This window comes from Chaetodon auriga, chromosome 20 (genome assembly GCF_051107435.1).
Source record: "Chaetodon auriga isolate fChaAug3 chromosome 20, fChaAug3.hap1, whole genome shotgun sequence".
NCBI lineage: Eukaryota > Metazoa > Chordata > Actinopteri > Chaetodontiformes > Chaetodontidae > Chaetodon > Chaetodon auriga.
In genome coordinates, this window is record NC_135093.1 from 14,888,894 (window position 1) to 14,916,580 (window position 27,687).

Consider the following 27,687-nt stretch of genomic DNA (forward strand, 5'->3'; position numbering starts at 1 on the left):
AATCACTGCGCTGTGAGGTCGTGATTTATTGTATTTCCGACAGCCCCTGAAGGCAGCAGCGGCACAGACGTGGCCGTGGTGCAGCTGTTGCGTTCAAGTGGCGCAGTGTCCCGACTGGAGGCAGAGAGGGCGAAGTTTCACTCTCTGCATTGCAGCCTGAGCGCTGCTGCCGGAATCCAACACAACAATGGCGACTCCCAGTCCTGACAGCAACTCCACAAGCTCCAGCAACAGCAGCAACATTGTAGGATCCACGTCGCACCATTTTCACCAGCAGACACAGAGCAGCAGCATGCAAGGTAGGCGACAATAGCCTTTATTTCATATTTTTCTATTTCAACTGAGGACACTGGAGTTAGTAGGAAAAGATAGCTTGTAGCTTCCCATAACCAGAGAAACCATTGTCAAGATGGACAGAGTAATTCAAATTTTCCGGTCAGAATTTTCAAAATAAAATGCGCGTTTTCTGTAAAACACCATCCATTATTTTGTTGTTGATAAGTTAATTTGAGATGTACAATGTTCTCCTCTCGTGAATACAGGAATAGATTTTGGACTGATTATATATATATATTTTAAATTCGGAAATGTATATTTCTGAATTGTTAATTCAACAGAGAGTGAAGCGGGCTGCATGTGTAGATGTAATTAGCCAGGATGATGTATAAGCACTAGCAGTCCTATATGGAAGGTTATTCATTATTTCCCCTGTATTAATCTATGGCCTGTTATTTAGAGAAATATTCTTATTGTGTTGTACAATTTAGTGTAAGACTGGCGTTTTACACATTACATGTTAACATGATACACTAGTGTATTTTTCGATTTTAATATCAAAGTATTTGTAACCCACAGTTACTGTTTAATACTAACAATACAATGTCGAATTTTGATTACAATTGTCTGTAGCATGAGCCTTTCGTCAAACTGCACGCTTTTATTATGAAGGCTGCACTACGCAGTTTCCGCTAACGCTCTAGCTTTCTTTGCGTAGCTTGAAGTGGCTCCCTGAAACTACACGGCTATCAGGTTAGCAGTGATGAAGTCGCCCCTGTTTAGCTGCTGGGCTGACATAGCTGCAGTGGCTCAGCGAAGCGATTCCATTCCTTCAGTCTAACATGATTCTCATGACGCACAAAGCTCAAATCCCAAATGTATAACAGCGTAAAGATGCGTTCAATGAACGTCTACTCCCCGATATTATTAGCAGCAGGCTGCTACAAGCACCACCAAGGCCTACACTGAAGTGTTTCTCTCTCCCTAGTCAGGCCACTGTTTGAACTCACTGATGTTTGCTGCAAAGAAGCTACACAAACAGTGCTGTCAAAGATCCTTGGAGTAGTTAAATCGACCATGCCAACATTCATTTACAAATGCTGATGATGAATCTGCTTCAGTCGTCTGATAACGTCACGAAGGTCCTCGTTTAGGACGTTGTTAGTTCTGTCGAGATATCAGCCGGATGAATAATACCATGACTTAAAATAAACCCCTCATTTTACCTCTACATCTGTCATGAAACAACATGTCTGTCGTTTGTTACCAGTATATTTCTAGCTAGCCAGTGTTCTCCGATGCAACCTCGCCTCTGAGTCCATTATCGGACGGAAAGCTAAGCCTGGTCGCGACCGACACCGATAACGTTAGCTCACTTGGTATTAAATTCAATTTGTAATTTTACTCCTAAACGTTTGTATCCAGTCATAACTAATAGTAAACCAGTTTAAAGGCAGAAGGACGTGTGTTCGTGTGATTTGCCGTCTTGATCTTAATAGAAAAAGGACGTCTGACAAGGTCGTGTCCGATAATGGACGTGTTGATGGTAGGTAAGTGAAGGGATTTCCATTGATTGATTGACTTTAAACATCCCATAACCTAATTAAGAGCAGTGCAGTCATGTGTCCAGTGATCAACAGATCTGAGTTGCATTTTCTCACCCTGTGGCAGATGTCTAGTATCAAATGTTTTATCTAAACCTTACAGAAACCAACACCTGCTGGAGATGTCAAAATGAAACAGGTATTCACACTTCCTTTACTAGGTTTCAGTCTGCTGTTTGGGGTTTAAACTGTGTTTGTTTAGGCCACATCTTGGCAAAAGGAATTTCTGGAAATGTCCCCTCTCCCCCTCCTTCTGTCGATCATTATTTGTTTCCAAATTTCAGTTATATTTTTGTGCATTTTCCCTCACTTATCTGCATGTTTCCCTCATGTTAGAATGACTTTATGTAGACACAGTAGACAGACCCCGTCCGATGAGACACTGCCCCGGTCGGCCCCGTTCGCGGGGGTTTCTCTCAGCCGCACAGATATCAGAACGTGGCTGTGGCAGTGACACCTCTCACTTCTGTGTGGTATGTTAACCTCTGGTATGTCGCTGCTGTTCTGCTGGCTTATGGCATATGTAAACAGAACGTCAGTCGTGTTCCGCTGGTGAATGCCACTTCCTGATAGCACAGACCAACTCTCACTGGCGTACACAGCTGCTGGTTACGGTATGTCACCGCTGTGTGCCACCTATTAACAGCTTGTCACTTGTGGTCCGCTGATAGATGCCACTCTCGGTGGCACATGCCAGTCAGGTGCCACTCTTGCTGTCCTTCCATATGCCCATTCTTAGTGGTATGACACATTGGCTATTTTTTCGTAAGACACATAAAAAGGACATGTTACCTGCATTCCACTGGCACATGACGATTCTCAGTGACACATTCCACTGCTGTAGTAATGATTTTGGAGAACGATATTATGTGGGAACGCAGCCTGCCGTACCTTAAATGGAATAGTATGATTATACCTCTGTGTTCTGCGGCTGAGGGATGGGAGCACGGTGTGATGCAGTGGCCTTGGATACTGTACAATATCATATTTAGCTATTTCACTGAGTCTCTTGCTACCAGCAGTGAATATTCGAAAAGCTTTGAGGCTTATCAGTACTTAATAATAAGATCAGACTCAGTGTTTTAAAGGAGGTAGAACAGAACCACGTCTATCTCAAAGCAGACGGAGAGCCCAGTCAGAGCCCCAGGGTCCCACATCATTCAGCTAACAATAAGATAACTGTTGCATCCTGCTTCCTGAGGCCACTTCTTCAGGTCACCCTCCAATTTCCACGGTTCATTTTCGTCTCTTTCACCACATTCTATCTTATTTGTTTATTAAGTCATGCAAGGTATCAAGGTGGCAGGAATAAGCTTGGAAAGCCCTCCAAACATCAGTGGCAGGCAGTTGTTATCATTGTCTTCCAGTGTAAAGTCATGGCCACCAGTACACGGTATCTGCCAGTGAAGAGTGGCACCTGTCAGTGGCATGTCATCATCGTGTGGCACGCAGCATCGGGATTCCAGCTGTCAGCAGCAGCACAGGCAAGCGAGACTTAGCAAATGCTGGTGGGGAGCGAAGCATGACTGATATACTGTAAGTGCTTCATGCTAAAAGAACAGCAGCAACATATGAATGACCAGCAGTGATATACTGCTTAGAACTGGCATATGCCACTAAAACAAGACGCAAAACATCAGCCACTTCTTTATCTCAGTGTCACTCATTTTGTGTAATGTCAAATGACGTTGACATGATAACTGCTGGGTGAAAGAAGGGACGAACCAAAGCAATCACATCGAGTTCCACATGCAGCTGCATGGCAGTGCACCGAACCAGACCCACCAAAGTATGGTGCCACGCTCTACCAGCTGAAGCACATTCAAAGTAACCTGCCCTCTATTCCACTTTCAGCATTGGCTCTTCCTGGGATGGCATTTTCGAATCACGACCCACTCACACCTAAACAAGCCGTGAGAAAATGTAGTAAAATGTTTTTTCCTTTACTTCAGGGTTTCAGATAAGCCTGTCTGGAGTGTCCCAAAGTAAGCAATAGTCTCACACACAAAGCACACCGACCTCTACTCTTTGTGGGTACACCTCAGTAGTCTAAAGTGGCTTCCTCTCCTCCTGGACCATCGTTGAGCCACGTTTCTGTTCAGTTCTTGCCTGACCCCTCAGTGATTGGTCGGCGTTGTTACTGAGTTCCAGATTCTTGATGTTTTTATCACGCTTGTGTTTAATTGGATAGAATCAGTGAAAGGAAGCCACTGTATACTATTGAAACAGCCTGTGTGGTGCTCTGGTAGTTGGGGAGTCTGTCCACTGTTCACTGCTATTGTCACCAATTCAGTTATGGCCGAGAGAGATTCATTTGCACTGGGGCTTAAAGGTTAAGGGACCTGTTTGCACTCGAGCTGGTTGAACAGGGCATGGCAAAGACGACTCAACGCTTAAACTCAGCACTTGGCAGAGAAACTAGTTTAATTGGCAGTTATATTCTGGAGGTACATCCTAACAAACGTGTACAGGTAACAGACGCTGTGGACTTATTCCAGTCTTAAACTGGAATCTAGTGCTTTTTAAGTGTTGGGTCACTTTGGTATCTCAAGGGAACTGTTCAGATCTTAATTGCAATTTTGAAAAGTTCTTAATGGAAATGTATTGGACAGGGATTCCCAATATCAGTATCTGGCACTGTGGCTCTGTCGTGGCAACAGCAGTACCAAAGACTTGCATGCATGTATGTATGGTTGGGATGCAAATGGGTCTAAAAGCTAAAAGAACTGGTGCAGCATCTGAGGATTGGGAACCCCTGTACATTCGGGCACTCTGCTTGTGTTCAGAATGCATTTTGTGCTTCCTCTGATCTTGAGAAGAGCTTGAGATAACCCAAAGGTCAGAGTGTGGATGAAAACAGCTGTTAATACACTGGATCTTTAAGTCATATTCATGCCACAGCGGTTTTCTCCTCACTGCTCTCCACTGACCTGTTAGCCAGATTTCACTGTACCAAGCACAAATTGTGCTGGTACTGGGCCTCATATTGTGGCATGTTTTTTTTTTTTTTTTTGGTTAATATTGCTTACTGCACACATTCAAAGGCGTATCTCAAGTGCACAGAGCCATAAGTTGCTGAGGTAAGACGAGCATTTTATCACGGTGTGTGTCCTCTGTTTGCACCAGCTGGTTGGACCCACAGTGTGGTGTGCATGCTGTGGGATTCTGGATCTGTTTCTCTCTTTGTCCCGCCAGGTAAACGTAAAGCTCTGAAGCTGAACTTCGCCAACCCTCCAGTGAAACCAGCCTCCAGGCTCCCGCTCAATCCAACACCTCCCTCTTTCCAGAACCCTCACATGTGAGTAGAGACGGCTGACGGTGGGATCTCGTGGGTTGTTGGTTTAGATCATGCATCAGGCCCTCGTCCTACGAACAAGCAAGCTTTCTCATATTGGCCCATTTCTGCAAATCAGAGAGAGTCAGATCATATAAGAAAGCTCTGATTACAGATCCACTTCATGGAACCTTCAAATGTTCCAGATTAGGGAATCACTGATTAATTATTGATCATATCCACATGAATCTATAATGCATGTTCCTCTCATGGCTCCACACTGTCCTCTCTCTCCCCCCCCTCTTCCTGTGGCCTCCTCCTCCTCCTGCTCTGCCTCATCCAATCCTGTCTCCTCTGTCCTCCGTGCTCCCCCCAGAGAGCGTCTGCGGACACACAGCATCGAGTCGTCGGGGAAGCTGAAGATCTCTCCCGAGCAGCACTGTGACTTCACCGCAGAGGATCTGAGGGACCTCGGGGAGATCGGCCGCGGGGCGTACGGCTCCGTCAACAAGATGGTCCACAAACCCACGGGCCAGATCATGGCTGTCAAGGTGACCTGATGATAGACAAGCCCCACGGTTTTTAATCTTCAGGGAGGATAATTTATTAAGAGAGGCAGTTGTTTAAACCACCGTCTAGTAACTACATTAGTGTGTCAGGATGTGTGATTTAGCTCATCAGGTGACTCATACAGTTGCTTTGCAGTAATTAATTAGAGCGGCCTGTTCCCAACAGAAAGAGGTTTGGTAATCACCAGTGGGATTTATATTTACATGTGATTTGTACCGGGATACTTCATCTGGAAGTCTGATCCCCACAGGCCTTTGTATTTACACCAGTTATCCATAATGTTACTCATCTCCGTTCTGCCTACACTGTGATGGGATCTCAGAGTCTTAAAGGCAGTATTGACCAGCTGGACTTGTATCAACAGTGGCTTGAAAATTGGTTTTGTTGCAGTGAAGCTGCATGATGGCGGCTTTAAACTAACCGTAGCAGCTCATAAGAAAAATATCTGCATTACACAAAGTGAAAAAACTGCTATTAATGACTCTGCTGAAACAAACTGGTCTGATAATGAGTGTGAATCGTGGCTGAGTAGATGGTGTGGAAAGTGCGACGACTCCGGATTGTGATGGTGTTTTGGTGTCGCGTGTGTGTCTCTCAGAGGATTCGCTCCACCGTGGATGAGAAGGAGCAGAAGCAGCTGCTGATGGATCTCGACGTGGTGATGAGGAGTAGTGACTGTCCCTACATTGTCCAGTTCTACGGCGCTCTCTTCAGAGAGGTCTGACCTCAAACGCACCTCATCGCGCTCTGCCTTTGAATGTTGACTGACAGACTAACTGCTGACTCTTCATTTCAGGGGGACTGTTGGATTTGCATGGAGCTTATGTCTACCTCATTAGACAAATTCTACAAATATGTATATTGTGCATTAGATCACGTCATTCCAGAGGAAATATTAGGCAAAATAACATTAGCGGTGAGTAGAGGATTCCCTTTTCCTTCACGCGTTTTGGATTTCATGCCGTGCACGTCCCGGAAACAGAGGTGATGCTTTTTTTTTTTGTCTTCAACAGACCGTTAAAGCACTGAACCACTTAAAAGAAAACTTGAAAATAATTCACAGAGGTGAGTTCATGATAATTGTAAAGTTGAATTAATCAAAATTCAGATCCTCTTAAATGTATCTAATGTCAAAAACCTTTTATTGTGCTTTCCTTAAAGCCTTGGATCAGTTCTGTTCACGTTCCTCTGGATGAAACCGCCTTTTTCTGTCATTTTCAGACATCAAACCTTCCAACATTCTCATGGACCGAAGGGGTAACATCAAGCTGTGTGATTTCGGCATCAGCGGCCAGCTGGTGGACTCCATAGCCAAGACCAGAGACGCAGGCTGCAGGCCTTACATGGCGGTAAGCAATCCAAAGTATCGAGTGGAAAAACTCCCAGTGAAATAGATCAGAGGCAAACGGATATCAGGACGCTCCAACACAAATGAATAAAAGGCTGTGCGCAGTAAAGCTGCTCAGTCTTTGAGCCTGACCTTTGACCTCCCACATCAGAGTCTTTTCTTGTGTGTTTCAGCCTGAAAGGATAGACCCCAGTGCTTCCAGACAAGGCTACGATGTCCGCTCTGACGTGTGGAGCTTGGGAATCACCCTGGTAAGACAAATCATGTCGCCCGCGTGAACTTTAACTTTTTGTCGCGTCAGAGCGAGTTTGAATTGAAGGGAAGTCGGGTCTGCAGGCCCCTCAGAGTCGCTGCTTTGTGTTTGCTTTCAGTACGAGCTGGCCACGGGAAGGTTCCCTTACCCAAAGTGGAATAGCGTTTTTGATCAGCTGACGCAGGTGGTGAAGGGTGAGCCCCCCCAGCTCAGCAACTCTGAGGAGAGGCAGTTCTCCCCCAAGTTCATCAACTTTGTCAACCTATGGTAAGCACCGTTACACTCAGCCTCACGTCCAGTCAGTGAGGCATTGCAGGCTTAGTGGATGGAATAAGTGTCGGTGCCGGAGTTTGATTTTTGTTTGTGTTTTTCTGTGCAGCCTTACAAAGGATGAATCAAAAAGGCCAAAGTACAAGGAGCTTCTGGTGAGTTCTTGGACTGCCCTTTTTTTCTACACCTCACAAATTGATACATCAGATGACCCCAAACTCATCAATTTGACTTTTGAACTGTTAAAGCTGCACTATAGTGTAAACAATAGATGCTGCGATGTGGAAGGGGGTCACTCACAGTGAAAAACCCACTGAGAGTTATCACTCAACTCTGCAGTTCCTCTGAGCTCTGTGGAGCCTTTTAGCCTCACTGTTTGTGCTTTCCTGCCACAAACGCAGTAGAAGGAAACACTTGTTTCGCTGCCCCCAAGTGGCCAAAAATATCAGTGCAGCATATTCTACCACATGAAATGTTAAAATGGAAAATTCGTGTTTCTTTAAAATCCATGTAAATTCCTGTAGAACTGCCTATCGTCCACCAGGCAACAGATCTTTTTGTGAAGTCAGAGAGTTCCTCAGTTCCTCACCCTGAGTCTCACTGTGTCTCTCCTCCAGAAACAGCCCTTCATTCTGATGTATGAAGAGCGTTTCGTGGATGTCGCCAGTTACGTATGTCGCATCCTGGATCAGATCCCCGCCTCTCCCATCTCTCCAATGTATGTGGACTGATGGAGTCAGGTTGGGGAGTTTGGGGAGGGGGGGGGGGGGTTGGGGTGGTGTGGGGGGGACACTAAGCTTTGTGATGCAACGCTTGACATCTTAGAGTTACGTAGGATCACCTGTTTATTCACACGTTCCAAAGAACAGAGGAACTCAGTCTGAATTGCCCGGTGCAATGAGATGAATATCGTTAAGCAAACCCTTCCACCTCCCATCACCTCATGATAAAGTCAGTGAAATCTAAAATATTATCCTCCATCTCCACCCAGAAAAACTTGAAGACATGACGGTGTCTCAGTAAAATGCAAATACAGAATCTACCAAATAAGATGTTGAACAGTGACCCTCGCGACGTATGAACAAACATAGCCACCTATGGGATTGTACTTTGTGGACTGTATGTATGCATATGTGTGTTCACCTCTGAACTGTTGACATGTACAGATGTCCGCAATAGACCTACTGTCTAAACACACACACACACACACACACACACACACACACACACACACTCTCTCTTTTCACACGTTTTGTTGTGGGCACCTTCACTCATGGTAAATGAGTATGCAAAAAGTGTTTTCTCTTTGGAAAGCTCATGGATTCGGTAGCGTGGCTTTACTTCTTCCTCCAATATGCAATCTGTGAGAGTTCGTCTTGACACATTATTGGGACATGTACATTTCTCACATCCAGCGTTAGCCCCGTTTTGGACCTCTCATGTGTTATGTTTGAGTCCCAGAGCTAAGCATGCGGTTTTCTAAAAGATACACACTCTTCGCACAGCAAAACTAACATCAGTATATACAAATATACCTGGTAGTAAAATAGCATCTTTGTCGGGTTTAGGAAATAGAGTCTTATCTTGTGAAGCGTCTGAAAGTCTGGATTCTTTAGAGCTCATCAGCAATTTATCTCCCATTAAAAAACTGCTGAGCTCCACGACTCAAACGTAGCGACAGTCCATAATGGGCACAAAGTGGGGCTAATGCACTGCTACATTGCCTGATGTAAAGTTACCTTAGGATGTTACGTCCGCTGATGTAAATGTGTATGTATATAGTACATCTAATCTGCTGTTCCTGGCAGGTCCTGCTTGACCGTTAAGGCTCATTCCTAAACGCAGATGATGGAGTCAAACGGTGGCGAGATGCGGACGCCGGGTGCAAACGCGTCTGTGCGTTTCAGTTTGAGAATGAGCCCTAACGCTCCTCGGCAGCCTGTCATAGCACTGTACAGTTAAACTGCTCATCCACACTGATCACAGATCCACCATGCTGCCATATAGAGGCAAACAGTAGTAACTACCTTTTTAAGAGTCCTGGCAAGGGTTTCCTGTCAAGAACAGCGACACCCAGAAATGCTGCTAAATGACGTCATTCTGTACCAACCACACACGTGTCAGGAGAGGATGAAGATCGCTCCTCGTAGTTACTGCTCTTTGACCCGTAAGGTCACCATGGACTCAGCATGTTCCTCCGTGACTCGGCATGTCTCTCTGGCTTGCACTGATGATAGAATGTTTCCCGCGCCAAACCATGTATTACACTCGTGATGCATCTCCATCGTCTGGAAGGCCTTGCCTCACCTGTGCTCCTCCACCGGCGCTGATATACCCCAGTTTAGCAGGTGAAGCAGAGGCCGCAGCTTGAGACTATTGAGATCCATCCGCCGTCATTCCCTCTCAGAAAGCCACGTCTACCAGGCGCAACTTGGCAGTTAGCTACTAAACCAAACTGTCTGTATGGATGGTGGTCCTTCAAGACTGGGACACTGTAGAGACTTATAATGGAATAAATGACTTTAAAGGATAAGGATGGCATTATTTTCTATTTTCTTTAAATCCCATTAATATATCATTGAATGTTGCCAGCTTTATCCTTTAATCCAGCAAATACTAATGATGTAATTTAACAGAACATGCGATAATAAGCCATGAGTATGCAGTAACCTCAGTCAGCTGTTGACTCTGTCACATGATGCAACATGATATTTTACGTGTCTGAGTATTATTATTATTGTTACTCGCTCAGCTTCATGTGGAAAAATACATTTGTCGTCTGTTTTCAACGCTGACATCGTCACAGTTCGAGGTTTGATCATATTTTTTTTGGCCTTTTTTTTCTCACTATGCTTTATTACATTTAGTTTCATTGCACTAAAGGAATTGCCACACTTAAAGGGCCACTCCAGCCATTTTAATAGTGAAATAACCATGTGAGAGACAGATTAACAAAGAATGGTCAAAATTCATGCCGCAGAGGCTGAGGTCTCCTTCGTGTGGGGGAAAAACCAAAAAGGCCAATCTTGCTGACATCATCAGGTTATTTTTCTAAGACTTGACAAAGCTCCTCCAGAACCACAGAAGACCGTATACAAGTGCGGAAAAGTACGCCTGATGACAGCTTCATTGACACACATCTGTAAAATTCCCTGGAGTTCCCCTGTAACGTTTGATTCAAAATGCTGTGACATAGGCCTCTACAGATGTCAGCCATGTTGGAAAATGGCCACCATCATTGGGAAGGCTCTGGGAGTTTGGGGACTTGCTGAGTAGTTGTGGGCTATTGGGAATGGGGATAAAACATAAATTTGGGGAGATGCAGTGTAGACCAGACATGATTCTCTCTATTGATGAAATGGAGTCATCGCGTCAGCTCTGTTTTTCCTTTGTCTATCATGCAAAATGGTGCAAAGCCTTGAGAAAAAGCCCACAGTCTCATGTCTCACTGCAGACCGTCTCCACATCTCTTATGGGATACATTTCCAGGAAGCTAACGCCACTGGTGAACATGAATCTCCAGGGTACATGTTGTATAAATTGCAATTTACTAGAATGTTCATATTAGATTATAAGATGATATTAAGGGCGATGAATATTATATTGTATCTTTATCAAGGGTTACAAATAAAGTCCCCATGGAAAAGATTCAAAAGCTGTATTGTGTGCTTCTTGTGAATTGGACGTGAATAAAAAGTGACTGCAGAAATGATTTTGCTGTGATAAGTTTATTGCTCTTCGTTCTGTAGTATACAGGGATGCAGGCAAATACTGGTTTTACAATAGTAAAGCAAGTCAGTGGCCAAGCAACATGGAAGCTTCTGTCAGATTTGATTGTCTTTTTTTTTTCTTGATTAGGGAAAATTACTGCAAAATGAAGCCCAGATAAAAAGGCCAGGAGATATTCTTTCAACAGAGGACGGGATGGAAAGAATATCAGCTTCGTCATATATTCAGGATGGGTGTTAATAGCCAACAGGCGACTGTTGAATCCATTTAACAAGTGCAACACTTCATAAGTAACAGGGAAAAAAAGCAACATTTGGTCTAAACAATAGAAAACGACACCCATGTTTACAGAGGACATCACTGAAAAGGCAAGAAATGAATTGGCCGATGCGCTTAAAGCAACAGTTTGACATTTTGGGAAGAATATTCACCCGCTCTCTCACTGAGAGTGGACTAGATGAGAAGATCGACACCGCTCTCGCACTTGTCTGCTAAATATATAGCCGGAGCCAGGACGCCGTTAGCGTAGCTTAGCACAACAAGCAAGCAAATAACTACCCTGACTCTGAGGGGAATAAAATCTGCCCACCAGCACCAATAAAGCTCAATACTCATCTGTACAGAAGGTGTGAAAACAACCTGTGATCTGATGATGGGTTATGTGCTGGATTAAATAAGAGGTATAACGTGTTCATGTGTGAGTGTTAGAGGAACTGGTGATGGACAGCGATGGAGGGAGCTGACTGTGGCCGGATGTCCCAGAGGATGAAGTGAGTTCGAGGTGTTGGTGGGTGGATTTTGTTACTTTCAGACAAAGGCAGGTTAGCAGTATCCACATTTCCAGTCTTTATGTAAGTTAAGCTAACAGGCTGCTGGCCTTTAGTGTATAGATGCGAGAGAGCTATCCATCGTTTCATCTGAGTCTTTTCAGTCTGTGTGGAAAACAGACAATTTCTGACCAAAACTCCAGTCTTAAAGGTGTTCCGAGTCTGAAATTGTCTCCTTAGTGTGACTACTGTGTGTATGGGCTGGCTCTGGTCCAAGTCTACGCTGTGGTAATATGCAGTATTCACAGTAAAGATCAGAATATATTACATTTTTCTATTCACAAGTGCTAATAATGGACATTTCCACTTCACAGGAGTCTTTAAAGAGAAGTGATTTAAGAAAGCATGGCTTTTCGAAGTGGTTCCTTCACTTTGTCTAACGTGTTTTTAAGAGAACTGATTTACTAAGAAGTGTCTGTGGTCAAAATGGCAGCACTGGAGTTTTCAGGTAAATCAGCGAGCCCCAATCTATTAGAAAGGAATGTCAGTATAAATACAGGATAAAATATAAATATAAAAACACAAAATAAATAACTGTGATTGGGAATAGAAAGGGTGAAAAAAAAACTACTTCGTAAGGAAAAATAGAGATGAACTTGTATTTTTAATGAACGTTTGCCCGATTTTGCAGCTAAAGGGAAACTGACGGAGCTTTCTAGATTAATCTGTCAACAGTTTTCAGGGACTTGATAACATTTTGTAAAGGGGAAACTGGTAGAAAATGTCTTCAATAAAAAGCAATAAGGCACAGTTTGTCTGCTGATTAGAACCCATAAGACCAAAGTTTTCTCAAAGACATTCATTTGTCTCCAGAATGTCACGCTGTGGATAGAAATGCCAAATAGTGTAAAGTAACTTGTATAAAAAAAAAAGGGGGGGGGGTCCTTCAAGGGAATGACAACCGTTTTTACACACATAGTCTAAGCTCAAGCAAACTGTGAAAAATGTGTATTTAGATAGAGGTGCACAGTGAGATTTTTTTTTTTTTGTCATATTTACATCAATTGATGAACTGATTACATAATACACTTGATTTGTGGTTTGTGTCGTCTCCCACACCACTGACAAAATATGCAGACGTCAACTTGTCTCTGTCAGTACAGATACTTAAGATATTTACAGAATGGCCATACTAAGCAATCCAATTCACCTTGTAATTCCTCTCATTTTTTTTTGGTTTTTTTTGTTTTTTTTTCCAGTAATACAAACATAGACCCCGAAAATATACAATGATTGTCAAAATGTGTCTTCAAGTCAAGGTGGCGTAACACTGATATTGCATAAAGTGTTGGTATAAAGCACTGTAATCATGTATCTCCATTATCTAGAAAATCCTTCATGTGTCCACTGTCATACTTATTTGGCTGTTGTGCGTGTCGTTGTCCAAAATGGACAAAGATCATGTCAGAAAGCACCTAGTCTTTGGATTCTGGGTATAACGACAACATGAGAACCTCATCTCAGCCAAGTGGAGAAAAGAATCAAAAAATATACTGTAATTCTGCAGTTCAACCTCGGACTTAGCCGTCAATGTTTGGATGTAGGTTATTCAATGTACATCCCACTCTCATAAAACAAGAGGCAAATTCTGGTGCTTAGACTTAAGGTAGGATTCAGTAACTCTTTGGTATGGTCATAGCTGATATGAGCGGACGTACAGCTACTTGCGAGCTGGTGTCTTGTGTTTTTGACGGCTGATGGCGCTTTGGTGGCGCTGATGTTTTCACCAGTGCTCCAGGTGAAGGTCCATGGCAGAGTTCAAGTTAATGTCTGTGACATCCAGGAACTCTGTGTTGAAGATGCTGGGCCCACTGGGTGGAGCAACGCTGAAGGCCGTGGCCGAGCTAGGTGGCGTCAGGTCCAGCCACTCCATCGTCTCCCACGGCGTCTCGCTGAAAGTCATGCTGACCATCCCCTGCACCTCTGGGACAGCGGACACCTTGGTGCTGATGGGTGACAGAGGGGTGTCCATCAGATCTCGGTTGGTCAGAAGTTTGTCCTGTTGAGGGTGATGAGGTTGACGGTGGTGGTTGTGGGGGCTGCTATACCCTTCGCCGTCTCTGTTCCCTTCATCTTCCTGCCCCCCGTCCTCAGCAGCCATTTTGAGAAGGGCCGCCTCCCCTCCCCGGACGATTGGACTTCCCAGCAGAGTCTCCAGGTGGCTCTCGGTGATGTGACTGGCCGAGTGGTCGTAAGGGAGCTGGGCAGAGGACAGGTGTTCGTAGTGTCTGTGGAACCTCGGGATGAGGAGGCCGGGACACCCTGGGGACACAGTAATGTGAGGCACAACTTTGGTTACAGAGCACCGCTCCCTCTCCTCTCTGGCGTTAGCTGGCATCTCTTGAAGAGAAAGAGGAGAGGAGGGAGGGTCACAGCAGGTACTAGTGGGATCTGATACCACTGTGATTCCAAACCAATGCACGTGGTGATTCACCACTTTTTAACCATCTTGCATATGCACTCACAGTGCTTTCTATGCTAACATCTGTTGAATGTCACCTTACCTCCACTCTCTATGAGCACATCCAAAAGCTCGTCCATCTGCTGACTCCTGGTCAGTTGCTGGAACAGGAATGAAAAGAGTTATTCTTTTATCAGTTGAACAACGCTTAAAAATTCAATGCAGTTATATCAAAGGGTTTTTCATGACAAATATGCAAGCTGTCAAGCAGTCTACAAAGACTTGCAGAATAGGGTTTGGTAATACAAACTTTTCTTGGAGACAGGCCAGTTTATTGGGTGAGATTACACTCACTGTTGGACAAACTATGTCATAGACACAGTTTGTCAAATATGTTTGACATTTCTGTGCTGTTAATGATATATTAGCTAATATCGGCTGTTCGTATCAGCCTGGCTAATAAGCTGGTTGGGTTCCAGTACCGACCTCTCCAAAGCGTTTGTATGACTAAAACACCAGTCTGCTTCAGACTTGGTAATAAAGGTTCGAAAGTTAGTGCGGTGAACACAGCGAATGGATGAATCAAAGAGGTGCAATGCAGGTGATGGACTTCAAGAGACAAAAAAAGGAGACAGGAGGAAAAGTGGAATTCCAGCAACGCCGATAGGTAAAATAAAATCTCTGGACAGCCAATCTCTACTGAATTTTACCATGATTTTGAGTTTACCTGCTTGACTGCATCCTCATAGCATGGGGGCTGTCTTAAGTCAGATGCATCTGAATCTGAGCTACTGAAGGCAGGGGGAGAGACCTGGCACTTTTGGCCAACATGACGAGGAGAGGGCAATACTGACATCTATATGAGAAATAGGTGAAAAGTGACATTAGCCCACCTATTAGAATAAGGGAGTTTACCAAATGTGAGTGAACTGCAGATTGAAAATAAGCAAAAAGATCTATAAATCAGGCCCTGGTGATCCAATCATCTCATCACATGAAATATTTCACTTTAAGAGGAGGGTTGGCGTTGTGTTCTTGTAAAGGCAAAGTCACCAACATGTGAAGGAATATGTGATGAAAACAGATGAACTCTGTTTTAAAGAGCAGAGCTATGACAAGAGTGACAATGAACCTCATAACAAAAGACAATTATATAGAGTCAGAGACAGACACAAACACAAATGAATAGAAAAGAGAAAAACGGTTACGTGACTGTGAGGTGATTCAGATGAAGTACATGACGCTGACACGACAACACTGCAAGTGCTGTTAATGTCGACATAATATTTACCTTTGGTTGCATATTCTCAGTCTTGGCTGAGCCACCGTGGCCACAGTCAGTTGAGTTGGGAAAGACTCCCTGAAGGCCTCTTTGGTCAGAAGGATAAGAGCAGTTTACGGCCTGGCCACCGTTCTTCTGCTGCATCTGTAGTTAAATAGTAAGTAGTTCCACAATCAATGAATTTGCTCATTTAGATTTATTTAATTATCATCTATCCATGAATCCAACATACCTGCATGTTACGTGCTCTGTTATTGCTATGGGGGTGGGGGTGAGCGCAGCCGTCTCTTCCCAGTGGAGGTGACAGCAGGTAGGGGTTATTAGGAGACGAAGGCTGGGGGCTGCTAGAAGGCTTTCCAATGGGGGAGTCTTGTGGTGAGCACTGTGGACTGAGGAAAGCTGACATTGTGGAAGGGCTGCCAGAGGACGGGGTTGTGTCCATACATTGTTGCCCACCGGTGGCCCCCATATTGGAGAGGGGGGCGTTGCAGTGTCCCATATCCTCCATGCAGCTGCCAGGAGAGCCCTTCAGCTGTTTGGGAGAGGACAGAGGACAGCTGGAGGACAAGGACATGGGCTCCTGCTTGATTGTCACCCCAAAGAAGTGCTGGCCCATCATGGCTGGAGTCTGCTGGTGGTGCATGGAGGGATGAGATGGAGGAGGGATGGTGTCCTGCGTTGCTCCATAGCAGCGTTTCCTCTTGTGAAGCTGCATCTTCAGCTCTTCAACCTAATACGAATGGTGACGAAGGTTAACATGTCAATCAAAGAAAAGCTTCTGAAGATGTTTGCAGCTTTAAACATCAACATTTTGCTCTTTAACATTGCGTCCTGTTATATTCTATGAAGGCCTGAACCTCCAGAAAGGCTTATCATCGACTGACAGGCTGCTAGTTACTCACCTGTCTCTGCTCCTGATGCAGCTTCCATGTCAACTCTTCAATCACCTTCTGCTTTTCCACGAGCATCTTATCTTTTTCAGCTTCCACGCCATCCATACCTCCACCCTCCCCCACCCTCAGTCCTCCCCCACCCAGGTTGCCTCCTCCCAGACCGTCCTCCATGCTGAGCTGGGCCGGAGACGGTTGCAGGGTGAACTGCGTTGGTGAGGACATGGGCACGTCGCTGAAGCTGTCGGGGAGTGAGCCGCTGAGGGACAGCTCGGAGGAGGCTGGAGAGATTGGAGGGGTGGAGGAGGTGCTGGGGTAAGGGTAGTAGCCTCCCTGGGACAGGGCGCTGGAGGAGGATGGGGACTGGTAGGAGGAGAGGGACCCTGTGGGTGTGACAGGGAAGGTCACTGTGGTGATGTCAGAGGAGCTGGAGGGCGAGGAGCCGGCATTGGAGTCCTTGAAGGGTCGGAGTCGCTCGATGAGGGCCGTCTTGGTGCCGGAGACAGGCATGCCGCGAATACGCAAGTGCTGCCTGAGCTCTGATACCTTACACAGCACAAAAAGAGATTACATTAACCTCCTTCTTATTGTATCTCCAGCACATTTCTGATCTTATGGTCATTTTACTTTGTAAAACCTACTTTTAGGTCATCCAGATTAGCTGGCAGGGGCCCAGGTTTGGCCGGTGAGATGTTGCTTTGGTTGGGATATGTATTCTTGACTGGGGAGGAGGAGTTGCTGTTGGTTTGGCTGGACGGACCACTGGAGCCACAAGCTGATAGCTGCTCACTGGCTCCTCTAGAATGGGAGAATTCAAGTGGGTTAGTGAACATAGTAAGTCAAAATAGCATCAGTGGAAACGTACATCGACTTGGTACCACTTTTAAAATAAGACACCATTTATAAATAGATAACAAGTTGTAAATAATGACATTATTAATGGTAACTATGTCCTCTACCTTGTAGATCAATTGTAAACAACTAAAAGACAAAAGAAAAATTGAACTGAAACCAATGCTAAATAATGCAAAGTTTCCTGTTTTCCTAACCAAAGCTATAATTTTCCTGTGTGTATGATGATGAGTCCGACACTGAGGGCCACCTCTCAGGCAAAACTGAGACAAGTGTACCATTAAGAGCATGCAGAATTAGCTATTAGCAGTTCCTGTTTGTAGTGTACCCACAAATGTACAGACAGCTAGCACTGGATTACTTTTATATCTTTTATCAGATTTCTTATTATTTGTCCATGAGTGTGACTTACTTCTGGGTCTGAGTCTGGGGGTGAGGCTGGTAGCTGAAAGCAGGCTGCCGCTGTTGAGCCTGGGCCTGGGCCTGTGTCTGTGGACTGTGTGTGTGCTGCTGTGACTGCTGCGACTGTGGATGTGTGTGAGCGTGTTTCTGCTGGCTGAGGATCTGCAGCTGCAGGAAGAGCTGCTGCTGCTGGAGGAGTCGGGCATAGGCCGAGTCCATGGGCGGAGGGGACTTCTCTGCCTTCTGGTCCGGAGGAATGTACTGGTGGTACTTGAGCTTCTTCACCTTTGGCTTCACATCTTTGGGCTTCTTGTGTCGGTTCTTGTCTGATGTCTTGGACTGTTCAAGGTAAGGAGGGTGAGATAGTATGAGCGTGCAAGCTGATGGGCTCAACTCAGCACTGGGGAAAAGAATAAACTGTAAAGTGAAGATGGTAGTAAATTCTTGTTGCTGACCTTGACAATAGCAGGTACAGGTATTGTGGGAGTAGCCTGGCCGTTGTTGGCACCAGACAGGCCTTCATCCTGGCTTTGATCAGGTGGATCTCGGGGTGCGCTTCCCTGTTCACAAACAAAAACAACACACTGTTTACTGCTCTGTTGGTCACAGTGATGCTCTGATGCTTGCTAATATGCTGACATTAACAAGTAAATGCAAAATGAAAGTCTTGGTTTAGCATGTTGGAATGCTAATATTTGCAAAGTAGTACTAAACACTAAGGATGATGGGAATGTCCTTAGTTTTGCAGGTAGTATTTGATCTATATTAAACCTGAAGGTGGCACTAGATGAAAGGTCACCAAAGTTATTACAACTCACTCTGAGGGCAGTGGTGGGAAGTGGCTGATTGCATTTATTCAAATATTTTCCCATTGGAGTGGTGGGCTGACGCTAACATCTGTGGAGCCACGCTGCTAGCATGGCTTGAAAAAATACTTAGTGCAGCTCAAACCAAACATTGTGCATATTAAGAATACAGTGGTTTCTCTTCATGTTGCTTTTGGAGTGTTTAGAAGCTCAAACAGGTTTATCCATCAAGCTGTTTTATGATCCCCGCCTTGTGCTAAACAACACTAAACACTTAGATCACAGTATATAATAAACGTGAATAAAAGTATACTAAATGACTTCCTTCATATGAATATTTTGTAAACTCTGGGGACGTTATTTGTGCTATTGTTGCCTTAGATTCTATGATTTTAGTCTGAATTTATCTGTTTTCCTCATCCGCCTGCGATACTGATTTCTCCCTCAGGTTATGAAGTTGGGTTGAGGAGGCATGGGGACAGTTTATAAGACAGTCTGTCCTCCAAATGGAATAATTACACTCAGAAATGCACATGTATTGATGTTTCATTTGCAAAAGTATTACAAAAAGCTCTAAACAGAAATAAGGCAGTGAGAGTTGGTGATTCAGTTGAAACATTTCAGAGAGAAGCTCAGCAGATATAAACAATCCTGTTCTGGCATGATTTTCAATCGTGCGACCGTTGCTGATGGCGTCCGTTGGAATGAGGTCATGATGAGTGAAAGGTAAGCACTGAGGAAGTAAAGGCAGCTGTGCTGATGGGACGGCTCAGCATGCAGGAATGTGACACCTGCCTAGTTTAACTCAGTCCAACGGTCAGTGGAAAACAGAGGAGGCTGAGGATGGTGGTGCAGTGCACTCTGCCACCACAGGAGGGCAGAAGAAGAAAAGCAGTGCCAACACCTGCTAGAGGTACAACAATGTCGGAGTGAAGACAGATGGAGGAAAGCAGAGAGGAGACAGAAGGAATTCTGGGATAAAAGGCATCTTCTACCACCGCGCCATCAAGATAGAGAGGCATCCTTTACCTGTCGTGGGCTGGTGAGGGCAGGTGAGGAGGAGGAGGAGGGCGTGCTGCCAACAGCCTCAGACGAAGGGCAGGCCGAGCCCTGCGACTCATCACTGTGGTGCTGCTCTGGAGACAGACTCTCACTGCTGCTGTCCTCCTCAAATGCATAAGAGTCCTCCTGCTTGGGGAACTTACCATGGTTTACTGGAAGGAGAGCAAAAAGGGAGAAGGGTGAGCGGTCAGTAGGCATTACCTCGAGATCAGTGAGGAAAGGAAGAGGGACAACAGAGCATGCGTCTAACTTATAACTCCAGTTTGTTACAGCTAGGGTCTTATTTTCAGTGTTTGGCCATAAGTGGTCTGATGGGGCAGGTTTATCCAGATTATTTAAACCACTTTATTTGGAGGTCAAATTGAAGGTGAGCACATCCAGAATATCTCTAATAATCCCTCATATAACAGGACACACAGCTACAGTAAGGACAGAGGGTCTGCAAACCCTGATGACTGCCCACAACTGACAATTTGGCTAACAACATCTACCATCTAACCTGATTCAAAGCCGTGATTGTCTGACTGCTTGTGTTTCTTGCTCTGTCTGACTTCTTTTTAGTGATGTCACCACATTTCCAGATCTCAACAAATAACTTCAAATCGCCAAAAAACATCTTATTGAATATAATCTTGTAAGTGCAGATATGAACGTTGGCCAAAATTATGAAAGTAAGATCCAAGTTCAAGGCTTGATTACCAACAAGGTGAAGCAGCAACTGCCCAAGACCATCAGAGGGGCCAAAGCCTCCATGTTTAACGTTGTATCAACACTAACAAACACTCTAATTCATGATTGGTAATACCTGTTGGTTATATGCAGCTTGCACGTTGTACACAATGTATGTTCCCTATGTGACCAGTGGTATTCACACACAGCCTGTCTGTCACTGACACCTAGTACGACACTCAGCCCGAAGGTGTTACGCTGTGTGGGTGACCGCCACTTTACATCTACCACGCTCCTGATTGGCTGGGCTGATAGTGACTGCAGCTTTCATTGGAGGAGCTAAGAGCGGCTATCTAACAGAGCTGAAGGGACAGAGCCAGGGGAGGGAGGTGGCAAAGGTTGGTGTGTGCATGTGTGAGTGTGTTGTGTGTGTGCAGAGGTATAAGTTTCTCTTTTTGTATCCAAACATGTGACAGGCAGGAACAGACCCTGGTTTCAATCACAGCACCAGGCCCATGTGCAACTCAGTGACCTCGGAATACACACAAACACACACACTCCCAGAGCTTAACACTCAGCTTAGTGCACAGCATTGTCCTAAATGCCATTTCCTCCCACCTGTTCATTTTTAACTCCTTCCCTCTCTGCAGTCACACACACACCACAACACACACACTGAATGGCTCATGTGTGAATGTGCTCATCATGGTGCAGTTTGTCTCTGCGACATGCAGTCCAGCACATGCTGTTTCCATGAGTCTTTAAGTCAATTCGATGTCACCAGGAGATTGAGATGGCAGAATTGCAGGAAATCTGCGAGCTGTGCACACTTCCGCTTTCCAAGTGGCTGGTTTAGAAGTTACGGCGGGTCACATAGTTTTCAACATTACTGGACAGAGGTTGAAACAATCGTTGGGAGTGCTGTGGACAGGGATATAGAGCTTTAAGGTGAGGGGTTAATGCTGCAGGCGAGGGGAAGGCAACAGCCTGGTCCTGTCACAGAGCTTTGTAGGTGGCTGAACTGGTGGCCTGTTAAACGCAGAGACAAAGCAGGGAGGAGGAGGGAAGGGACAAACATACACACAGGTACACCCACACATACACACAAGGATGCACTCAAACTCAAACACACATCGCCACTTCTAAAGAAAAAGGGTGGACCCAAATACAGCTGCTGTTCGTCTCAATAAACGGCGCTCCCCTCCTCCTGCAGAGGTAGTGTAAACCAGCTGACGGCAGCTCGCCGTCTCCTTTACGCAACATGTTTACTGGAAGCTCAAGGGGGCAAACATAAAACTGCTAAAACGCCAGAGTCTAAAATACACTAGTTGCACTGCCAAGAATGATATAGAGAGAGTGAGTAACATGTTGAGTATTAAAAGACAAACAGTGCGAGGACAGAGGGCCACGGTCGAATGGCTCGGGCCCGATCCTTCGCACAGCGCTAAATCAGCGCAACGTCTAAGCATGCATGTTGTGCATTTCCTTAAATCAAACACGGGGAGAGGCGGAGGTCTCCAGAGGGCTCGCCATACACCTTAGTCCACTATATGCATTTGTGAAGAGAACTGCCAAAGCTCTGCCTCTTTTAGATAATCTACCTTTTAAATGCCACAATGAGAACATTTTTGGAGATCTACACTGGGTTCAGGAGATTTCAACCAAATATGTAAATAACATTCTGTGTCCAGGGAATACAAATAAATACATTTTCCTGCCAAGACATGTGGATCGCATTAAGAAGGAACAACAGGAAACACGTGTTGAGAGAGTCCAGGAGAATGTAAAGGTGGGGAGATCAAGACTCACCAATTTCTTCTGAGTGAAAATGTCGTTAGGCATTTTTAATTCATGGTTAATTAACATTTATTAAATCTTTATAGATCAGTTATTAGATTCTAATAAGAACTAATGTTGGCTTGTGAAAACCTCCTGGGTTGTTTGTTTATTTTCCTGTTTGGTTGTAAATGAGTTACAAATGTTGGTATCTATGAATAAATGATGCTGAGGTCATTTCTGAAGGGTTCATGCAGCTGGCAGTGATGATAAGCTGTTAATAAATGGATTTTACTCAAAGTAAATTGTCAAAAAACACTTCCTGGTTCCATCTCTTTTCATGTTGTGACCTGTGATGTGTCTTATAACATGAACGGTTAGTAAGAGAGGAAGTAAGTTTGAGGGTTTGAGGGCACAGTTAAAGTATCTCAGACGTCAGATCTTCAGTCATTCGCAGGATAGATGTAACGTCGTCATGCTGGTGTTACAAACGAGGAACACAATGCTGATGAATCTACAATAAACATTCTATGTGCTTGTTTGACAAAATGACGTGACTGTGTTGAAGTCCAGCACTGCAGTCATTAAAGCACATGCTTGCTTGAGTCGATAACAATCTCTCACAGAGTGCTTTGTACTGCTTAGCTTATGACTTGAACAATGGTTTGTTAATACACACACACAAAAACACACAAACAAGTAGTCATGAGGAAGGCTTGCTCTCCTCTTCATGGAAACAAACTGATGCTACTACCAAACACACACGTGTGGAGTCACGCAGCCGGAGCTGCAGCAGGTGTTAAAAGGTAGGTCACACGGCACGGCAGCGTCTCTCTGCTGATACCTGTCATCGTGACGGCAGAGTCTAGGGGAATGATATTCTTTTGGACCAGCTCCAGGGGCCCCGGCCTGAGAGCCAGCTTCTCATTCAGGTCCTGGGCGAGCCGGGCTCGCTTTAGCCTCATCTGGGCCTCCAGAGAGGAGCCGTCTGAGGCCGGGTCTGCACAACACACAGCAGCACCACACCATCAACAACATGGGACACACCAGGGAAACACACGTCCTACACTGCCTACACACGTCTGCACATACTTCACTACATTTGCTCAAGGTTGCATATAAGTACAATTTGGTTTGGTATTGCTTTTATTAAAAAAAATGTTTTTGATCATATAGACAATTCAAGATTGGTTTATGGGAATTAAACACAGTGCCACATATAATAATTGAAGATATTAGTCCAATAACATACATTATTGGACTGTCATTCTGTGGCTAATTATACTTTTTAATATAAAAAAGTATAATTTTCAAGTGTTGCTAGCCTACTAGCCATGCTAACTCCAGCAGTTCATGCTTATTCCCCAGCAGAGAACATTTCAAGCAGTAACATTTAACCATGAACATACAGACTGTAAGTTATAGCAGATTCTGTAATTGTCCCTATCAATGTCCACATTCTGAATCTACAAATAGTGTTTTGCTTTTTCCATCTCATTTTGTCCATCTATCACATCATTCATTCATGCAGTTCAACCCTGCTGTATTTAAAGCTGACATTTCCCTAACAAACACATTGCACATGACTCCCCTCGGCCATCAATAATCAATATTTCTGTTTTAGATCTAATATCTGTCCAGCTGCTGCGCTCCCAGCACAGCCAGATACTTTGAGTGCTAGAAAAATAAATGGAGTGGCTGTAATTAAAGGGCAGCATTGGGTGAGATTTTCAACCTTCCACAATCTCCCTCTGTTAAGTCCAGTATAAATAATCAGGGCCAGAGCTAACCTGGCTTGGCACACAGTCTATCCACAGCACTCACAGGACTGATTACCCAGCAGTGAGGAGAGAACACCACATCAGTTTGATTATCTGAGAGCAAGAAAGAGCAACAGCACTTATTTGGTCAAATATAATTTTAGTGGGATATTTCTGAGGGCTGACATAGGATACAGTGCCAAAATGAAAGGAATGATATTGAGCTTTGTGCTGGACAACTCAGGTAGAGTATTACTGGCTGATGAAAAATGGAGCTGAAATGTAATACTTCATAAGAAACTTTCAAAAATAACTTTAACATCAAAACTAAGTTAAGATTAATGTGCAATATTGAGCATTTTTATCCTCCAGATACAGCAAATATTTGTCTTAATGTCTCACTTGAATTAGACTTGTGTAATTCTTTAGGAAACTCAGAGGATGAGGGAGAGGAGGACAGAAGAATGTCCCTGAAGGACGAGGAAAGGATGGGAGAAAATATGGAAGGAAGGAGGAATACTTGGGTGGGAGATAATGAAAGACAACATGGAGGAAGGAAAAATGGACCTATGGAGAAAGTGAGGAAGAAAAATAAAATGAAGAATGGGTTGAAAGATGATATGTTTATGATGTATGCTGACCCCCCCGAACAGGATCCATGAACAGAAAAGGAATGGATGGATGGAGGAAATGAAGAAAGACCGTTATGGATGTAAGACATTATAGCCGAAAACAAATATTGGAGGGATGAATAAAAGAATAAATGAAATAAAGAAACATGGAAAAAGAGATTGAGGAAAGAAAGAAAGAAAGAAGTATGACGAATGACAAATGCAGAAGACTTAAAAGACTTATAAAGACTTATAAAAAATGAAAGAAGAGAAGAAAACAATGGACAAAAAGGTGCATGATGGGAAGGAAGGAAGGAGGGACAAAGGGATGCAACGACACATTGAAGGAGCAGATGCCACACAGATGGAGGGCAGCGGATGGATCCAGTATGGAAGCCTGATTCCAGTGCCCTTCCCGCCTCAGAGGGGAGGTGGGGAAGGATCAGCTGCCGGTCACGTTGGCGAGCCGTCGCTGTCCACCAGCAGGATGACATCATCATCTGTTTATAACTCAGCTAGCCCACCGTGCCTCCCGCCTCACCTGTCATTGACTGGCCTGATTTAAGACCTGATTTGACATCGCGGGGACACACGGAGCTTTAAGTGTGCCTCGACTGTGTAACCAAACTACTTAAAAAACGTGTTCGACCGTGGCTGCGCTGGCCCGCACGGGCATGCTGTAACATTATCCGGTGTGTCTGGAGCTGGCTTACAGACTTTTAAACATTCTGCAGCAGAATTAAAACACACGACGCACTTTAAACCTACTGTAATACATATACCTGCTGACTGTATCTGCCCAATGTAAACACTACACTAAGAGGTAAGACATATGGTGCTTTAGGCAGAATTATTCCCTTTGTGTTTCCATCCACTGAGGATTAAAGCACCGCTGCCGAGCGAATGAAAACGGGGTGTTTTTATGCACAAACGTTTGCAGGAAAAAGCACAGTAAACCTGCAGCTATAGCCCTATTATCTTTATGAGGAAATATTAGATTGAATGTGTGTGTGTATGTGTGTTCAGACCTGTGGCCAGCAGGCAGACAGTGTGCTCCTATGCAGGCCACACGCCAGTCAGGCCTGAGAGGCTGGGGCGGATTCTTGAATAGCCTAATAAACACCAGATGTTCGCTGGGTAATATATACACAGACCCTGTGCCGTGTCCATCTCCCCAGCAGGAATAACACAGCCAGGCTGAACCAGCCAGCATCGGGGGGGGATCACATCTACAGCAGCACAGAGGAGAAGGATGCTGAAACCTCCTGAAAATGGCTTCTTTTAGGACATAACGAGCCGGGTGAGGCCAATTATTTTGCTGCTTTAGAGAGTTTTAAAACATCCAGCGTGTGGGTGTAAGAAAGTGTGTACTAACAAACACAAGTCTTTGAAAGCCTCTCGCATCTGCGCCACCGCCTGCAATCAAGAGATAAACAGCCAATTGAAACTTCTTTTTCAAAAAAAAAAAAAAAGTGCTTGGAGCCCCGCTGGCCAATTGCAGTTCTCCTTGCTACCTTATCTGTGACAGACTCCTAGAAACTGATAGGGCCTCGCCGGGCCCCTGGATTCCGTTCCCCCGCACACTTACCAGCAGTTTATCTGGAGGCTGGAGCCTCTGTGAAATGGCAAACGGTGCCAGAGATATCATTCGACAAATCCCTGGCCTGCAGTCCCAGTCCCCTTGTTGTTCCTGCAGGCAACTAACCAGAGAAAAAAAAAAAAAAACACACTACACGCTGCACGCTGCCATCGCTCACTGCTCCCATGTTTGCCAGTGCTGCAGTTTAAGGAATTGATAAGATCTTAGTTTATAAGTGGCTGTCTGCTGTGTAACGTCTCATGCTAAACAAAATTTCTGATGAATTTTCAAAATTTTGTATCCCAAAAGTGCACGGCAGAATGACTTGTCTTGTGTCGTGTAGTGTAGCCTGTTGGCAGTCAGAGCTGAGGGAGATACATTACAGTGCTACCATGACCCAAAGAACACGAGAGGCCCTTAATCACGGCGGTGAGGATTTAAGAGTACGCCCGGTACAGTCAGGTCTACTTGTTCTCATCACTGTGTCTTACGTGACATTAAAAGCACAAAGCCTCGGTCTTATAAATGGCAGCTCACGCTCCCTGTTGTTGTGCATAGGCGCGCCTCTGCTTTGATGTGGCGCTCTGCAGGCGCTGTGCTGTAAACAGGTAACGTCTCTGTAAATCTGGCCCGAGCAGTCGCTGATTCTTCTGAGGGCCCGAGCCTCTTCCAGCACGAGAGCATTCCTCGGCGGTCACTCACCGACCTGTCTGCCCTACTCGCTGGCTGCAGGCGCTATCTGCCTGTCTCTCTGCCTGTCGGGCGCACGCTGCATATCCACCTGCTTCCTCCGTGTGCACCTTTTGTATCTGTCACTACCTGTGGATTTATCCGTCTGTGGAGTCTGGATCTGCTCGTCTTTAGAGCATCTGTCATCTCCACTGTTTTCTTTTCTCCCTACCTGTTTCTCTCCGTCTGTTTTTAATGCTTTAATCTGCGGCGTAAGCCTTTTGTTCAGTGGCAGAGTTTCTAAGTTGACCTCAGCTCTAATGCAAGTTGACGTTTCTCCTCTCAGCGAGGAAAGTGCAAAAAAAAAAAAAAAACCTGTATGCGCTCGCAGCAATCTGCAGGTTTCCACTTTGATTCCAAAGAAACAGCTACAGCAGCTGATTTCACTGATTGGCTGCCTCGTTCTGGTCGGAGTTCATCAGTGAAATCATCTGCTGACTCCTGAGTCTCCATCGTTCTTTCTCTCCCTCCCTCCCTCACTCTTCTGTTCCTTTACAAGCAGCTGACATCTGACTTAACTGTTTCATTTCCAAACTGCAACAGGTAATATCAAATCAGTCATATCTTTATCTTTTTACATGTCAGAATCAATGATCTGATTCACGTGAAACTTGAGGAGGTGATGCTTCTCACACCTGCCTTCCAAGATTTTTAAAAATGATACTGATTGAGCCGAGGGGACCTAGAATTAAAGGGCCACTCATGGACTGAATGCTT

The 27,687-nt window shown here is 44.8% G+C and overlaps 2 protein-coding genes across 11 annotated transcripts in view; one reads left to right on the top strand and one right to left on the bottom strand.

Moving 5' to 3' along the window:
- The first annotated feature begins 30 nt into the window (after positions 1 to 30).
- map2k4b (mitogen-activated protein kinase kinase 4b) lies at positions 31 to 11,241 on the top strand. Of its 4 annotated transcripts, XM_076759317.1 has the most exons (13): positions 106 to 299; positions 1,984 to 2,019; positions 3,833 to 3,865; positions 5,076 to 5,178; positions 5,531 to 5,705; positions 6,323 to 6,442; positions 6,521 to 6,640; positions 6,738 to 6,789; positions 6,946 to 7,073; positions 7,246 to 7,323; positions 7,444 to 7,592; positions 7,705 to 7,750; positions 8,213 to 11,241. In XM_076759317.1, the coding sequence occupies exons 1-13, from the start codon at positions 188 to 190 to the stop codon at positions 8,324 to 8,326; spliced, it is 1,266 nt and encodes a 421-aa protein (XP_076615432.1). In that variant the 5' UTR covers positions 106 to 187; the 3' UTR covers positions 8,327 to 11,241. The 4 variants fall into 4 exon arrangements, with proteins under 4 accessions (XP_076615433.1, XP_076615432.1, XP_076615434.1 ...); XM_076759318.1 differs by lacking the exon at positions 3,833 to 3,865 and having other exon boundaries at positions 31 to 299; XM_076759319.1 differs by lacking the exon at positions 1,984 to 2,019.
- An 83-nt stretch (positions 11,242 to 11,324) lies between these two features.
- Positions 11,325 to 27,687, bottom strand: part of myocd (myocardin) — an 81,817-nt gene continuing 65,454 nt past the window's right edge. For 4 of the 7 annotated variants that reach the window (XM_076759310.1, XM_076759309.1, XM_076759315.1 and 1 more), the window contains 10 exons: positions 19,814 to 19,998; positions 18,434 to 18,538; positions 17,989 to 18,317; positions 17,366 to 17,522; positions 16,737 to 17,270; positions 16,067 to 16,564; positions 15,844 to 15,978; positions 15,280 to 15,408; positions 14,656 to 14,713; positions 11,325 to 14,491 (listed from right to left, as the gene is read on the bottom strand). In XM_076759310.1, the coding sequence (XP_076615425.1) occupies positions 13,875 to 14,491; positions 14,656 to 14,713; positions 15,280 to 15,408; positions 15,844 to 15,978; positions 16,067 to 16,564; positions 16,737 to 17,270; positions 17,366 to 17,522; positions 17,989 to 18,317; positions 18,434 to 18,538; positions 19,814 to 19,998 (2,747 nt within the window). In that variant the 3' untranslated portion in view covers positions 11,325 to 13,874. The remainder of the gene's footprint in view (positions 14,492 to 14,655; positions 14,714 to 15,279; positions 15,409 to 15,843; positions 15,979 to 16,066; positions 16,565 to 16,736; positions 17,271 to 17,365; positions 17,523 to 17,988; positions 18,318 to 18,433; positions 18,539 to 19,813; positions 19,999 to 27,687) is intronic. The other 3 variants (XM_076759312.1, XM_076759316.1, XM_076759314.1) reach the window with 3 other exon arrangements.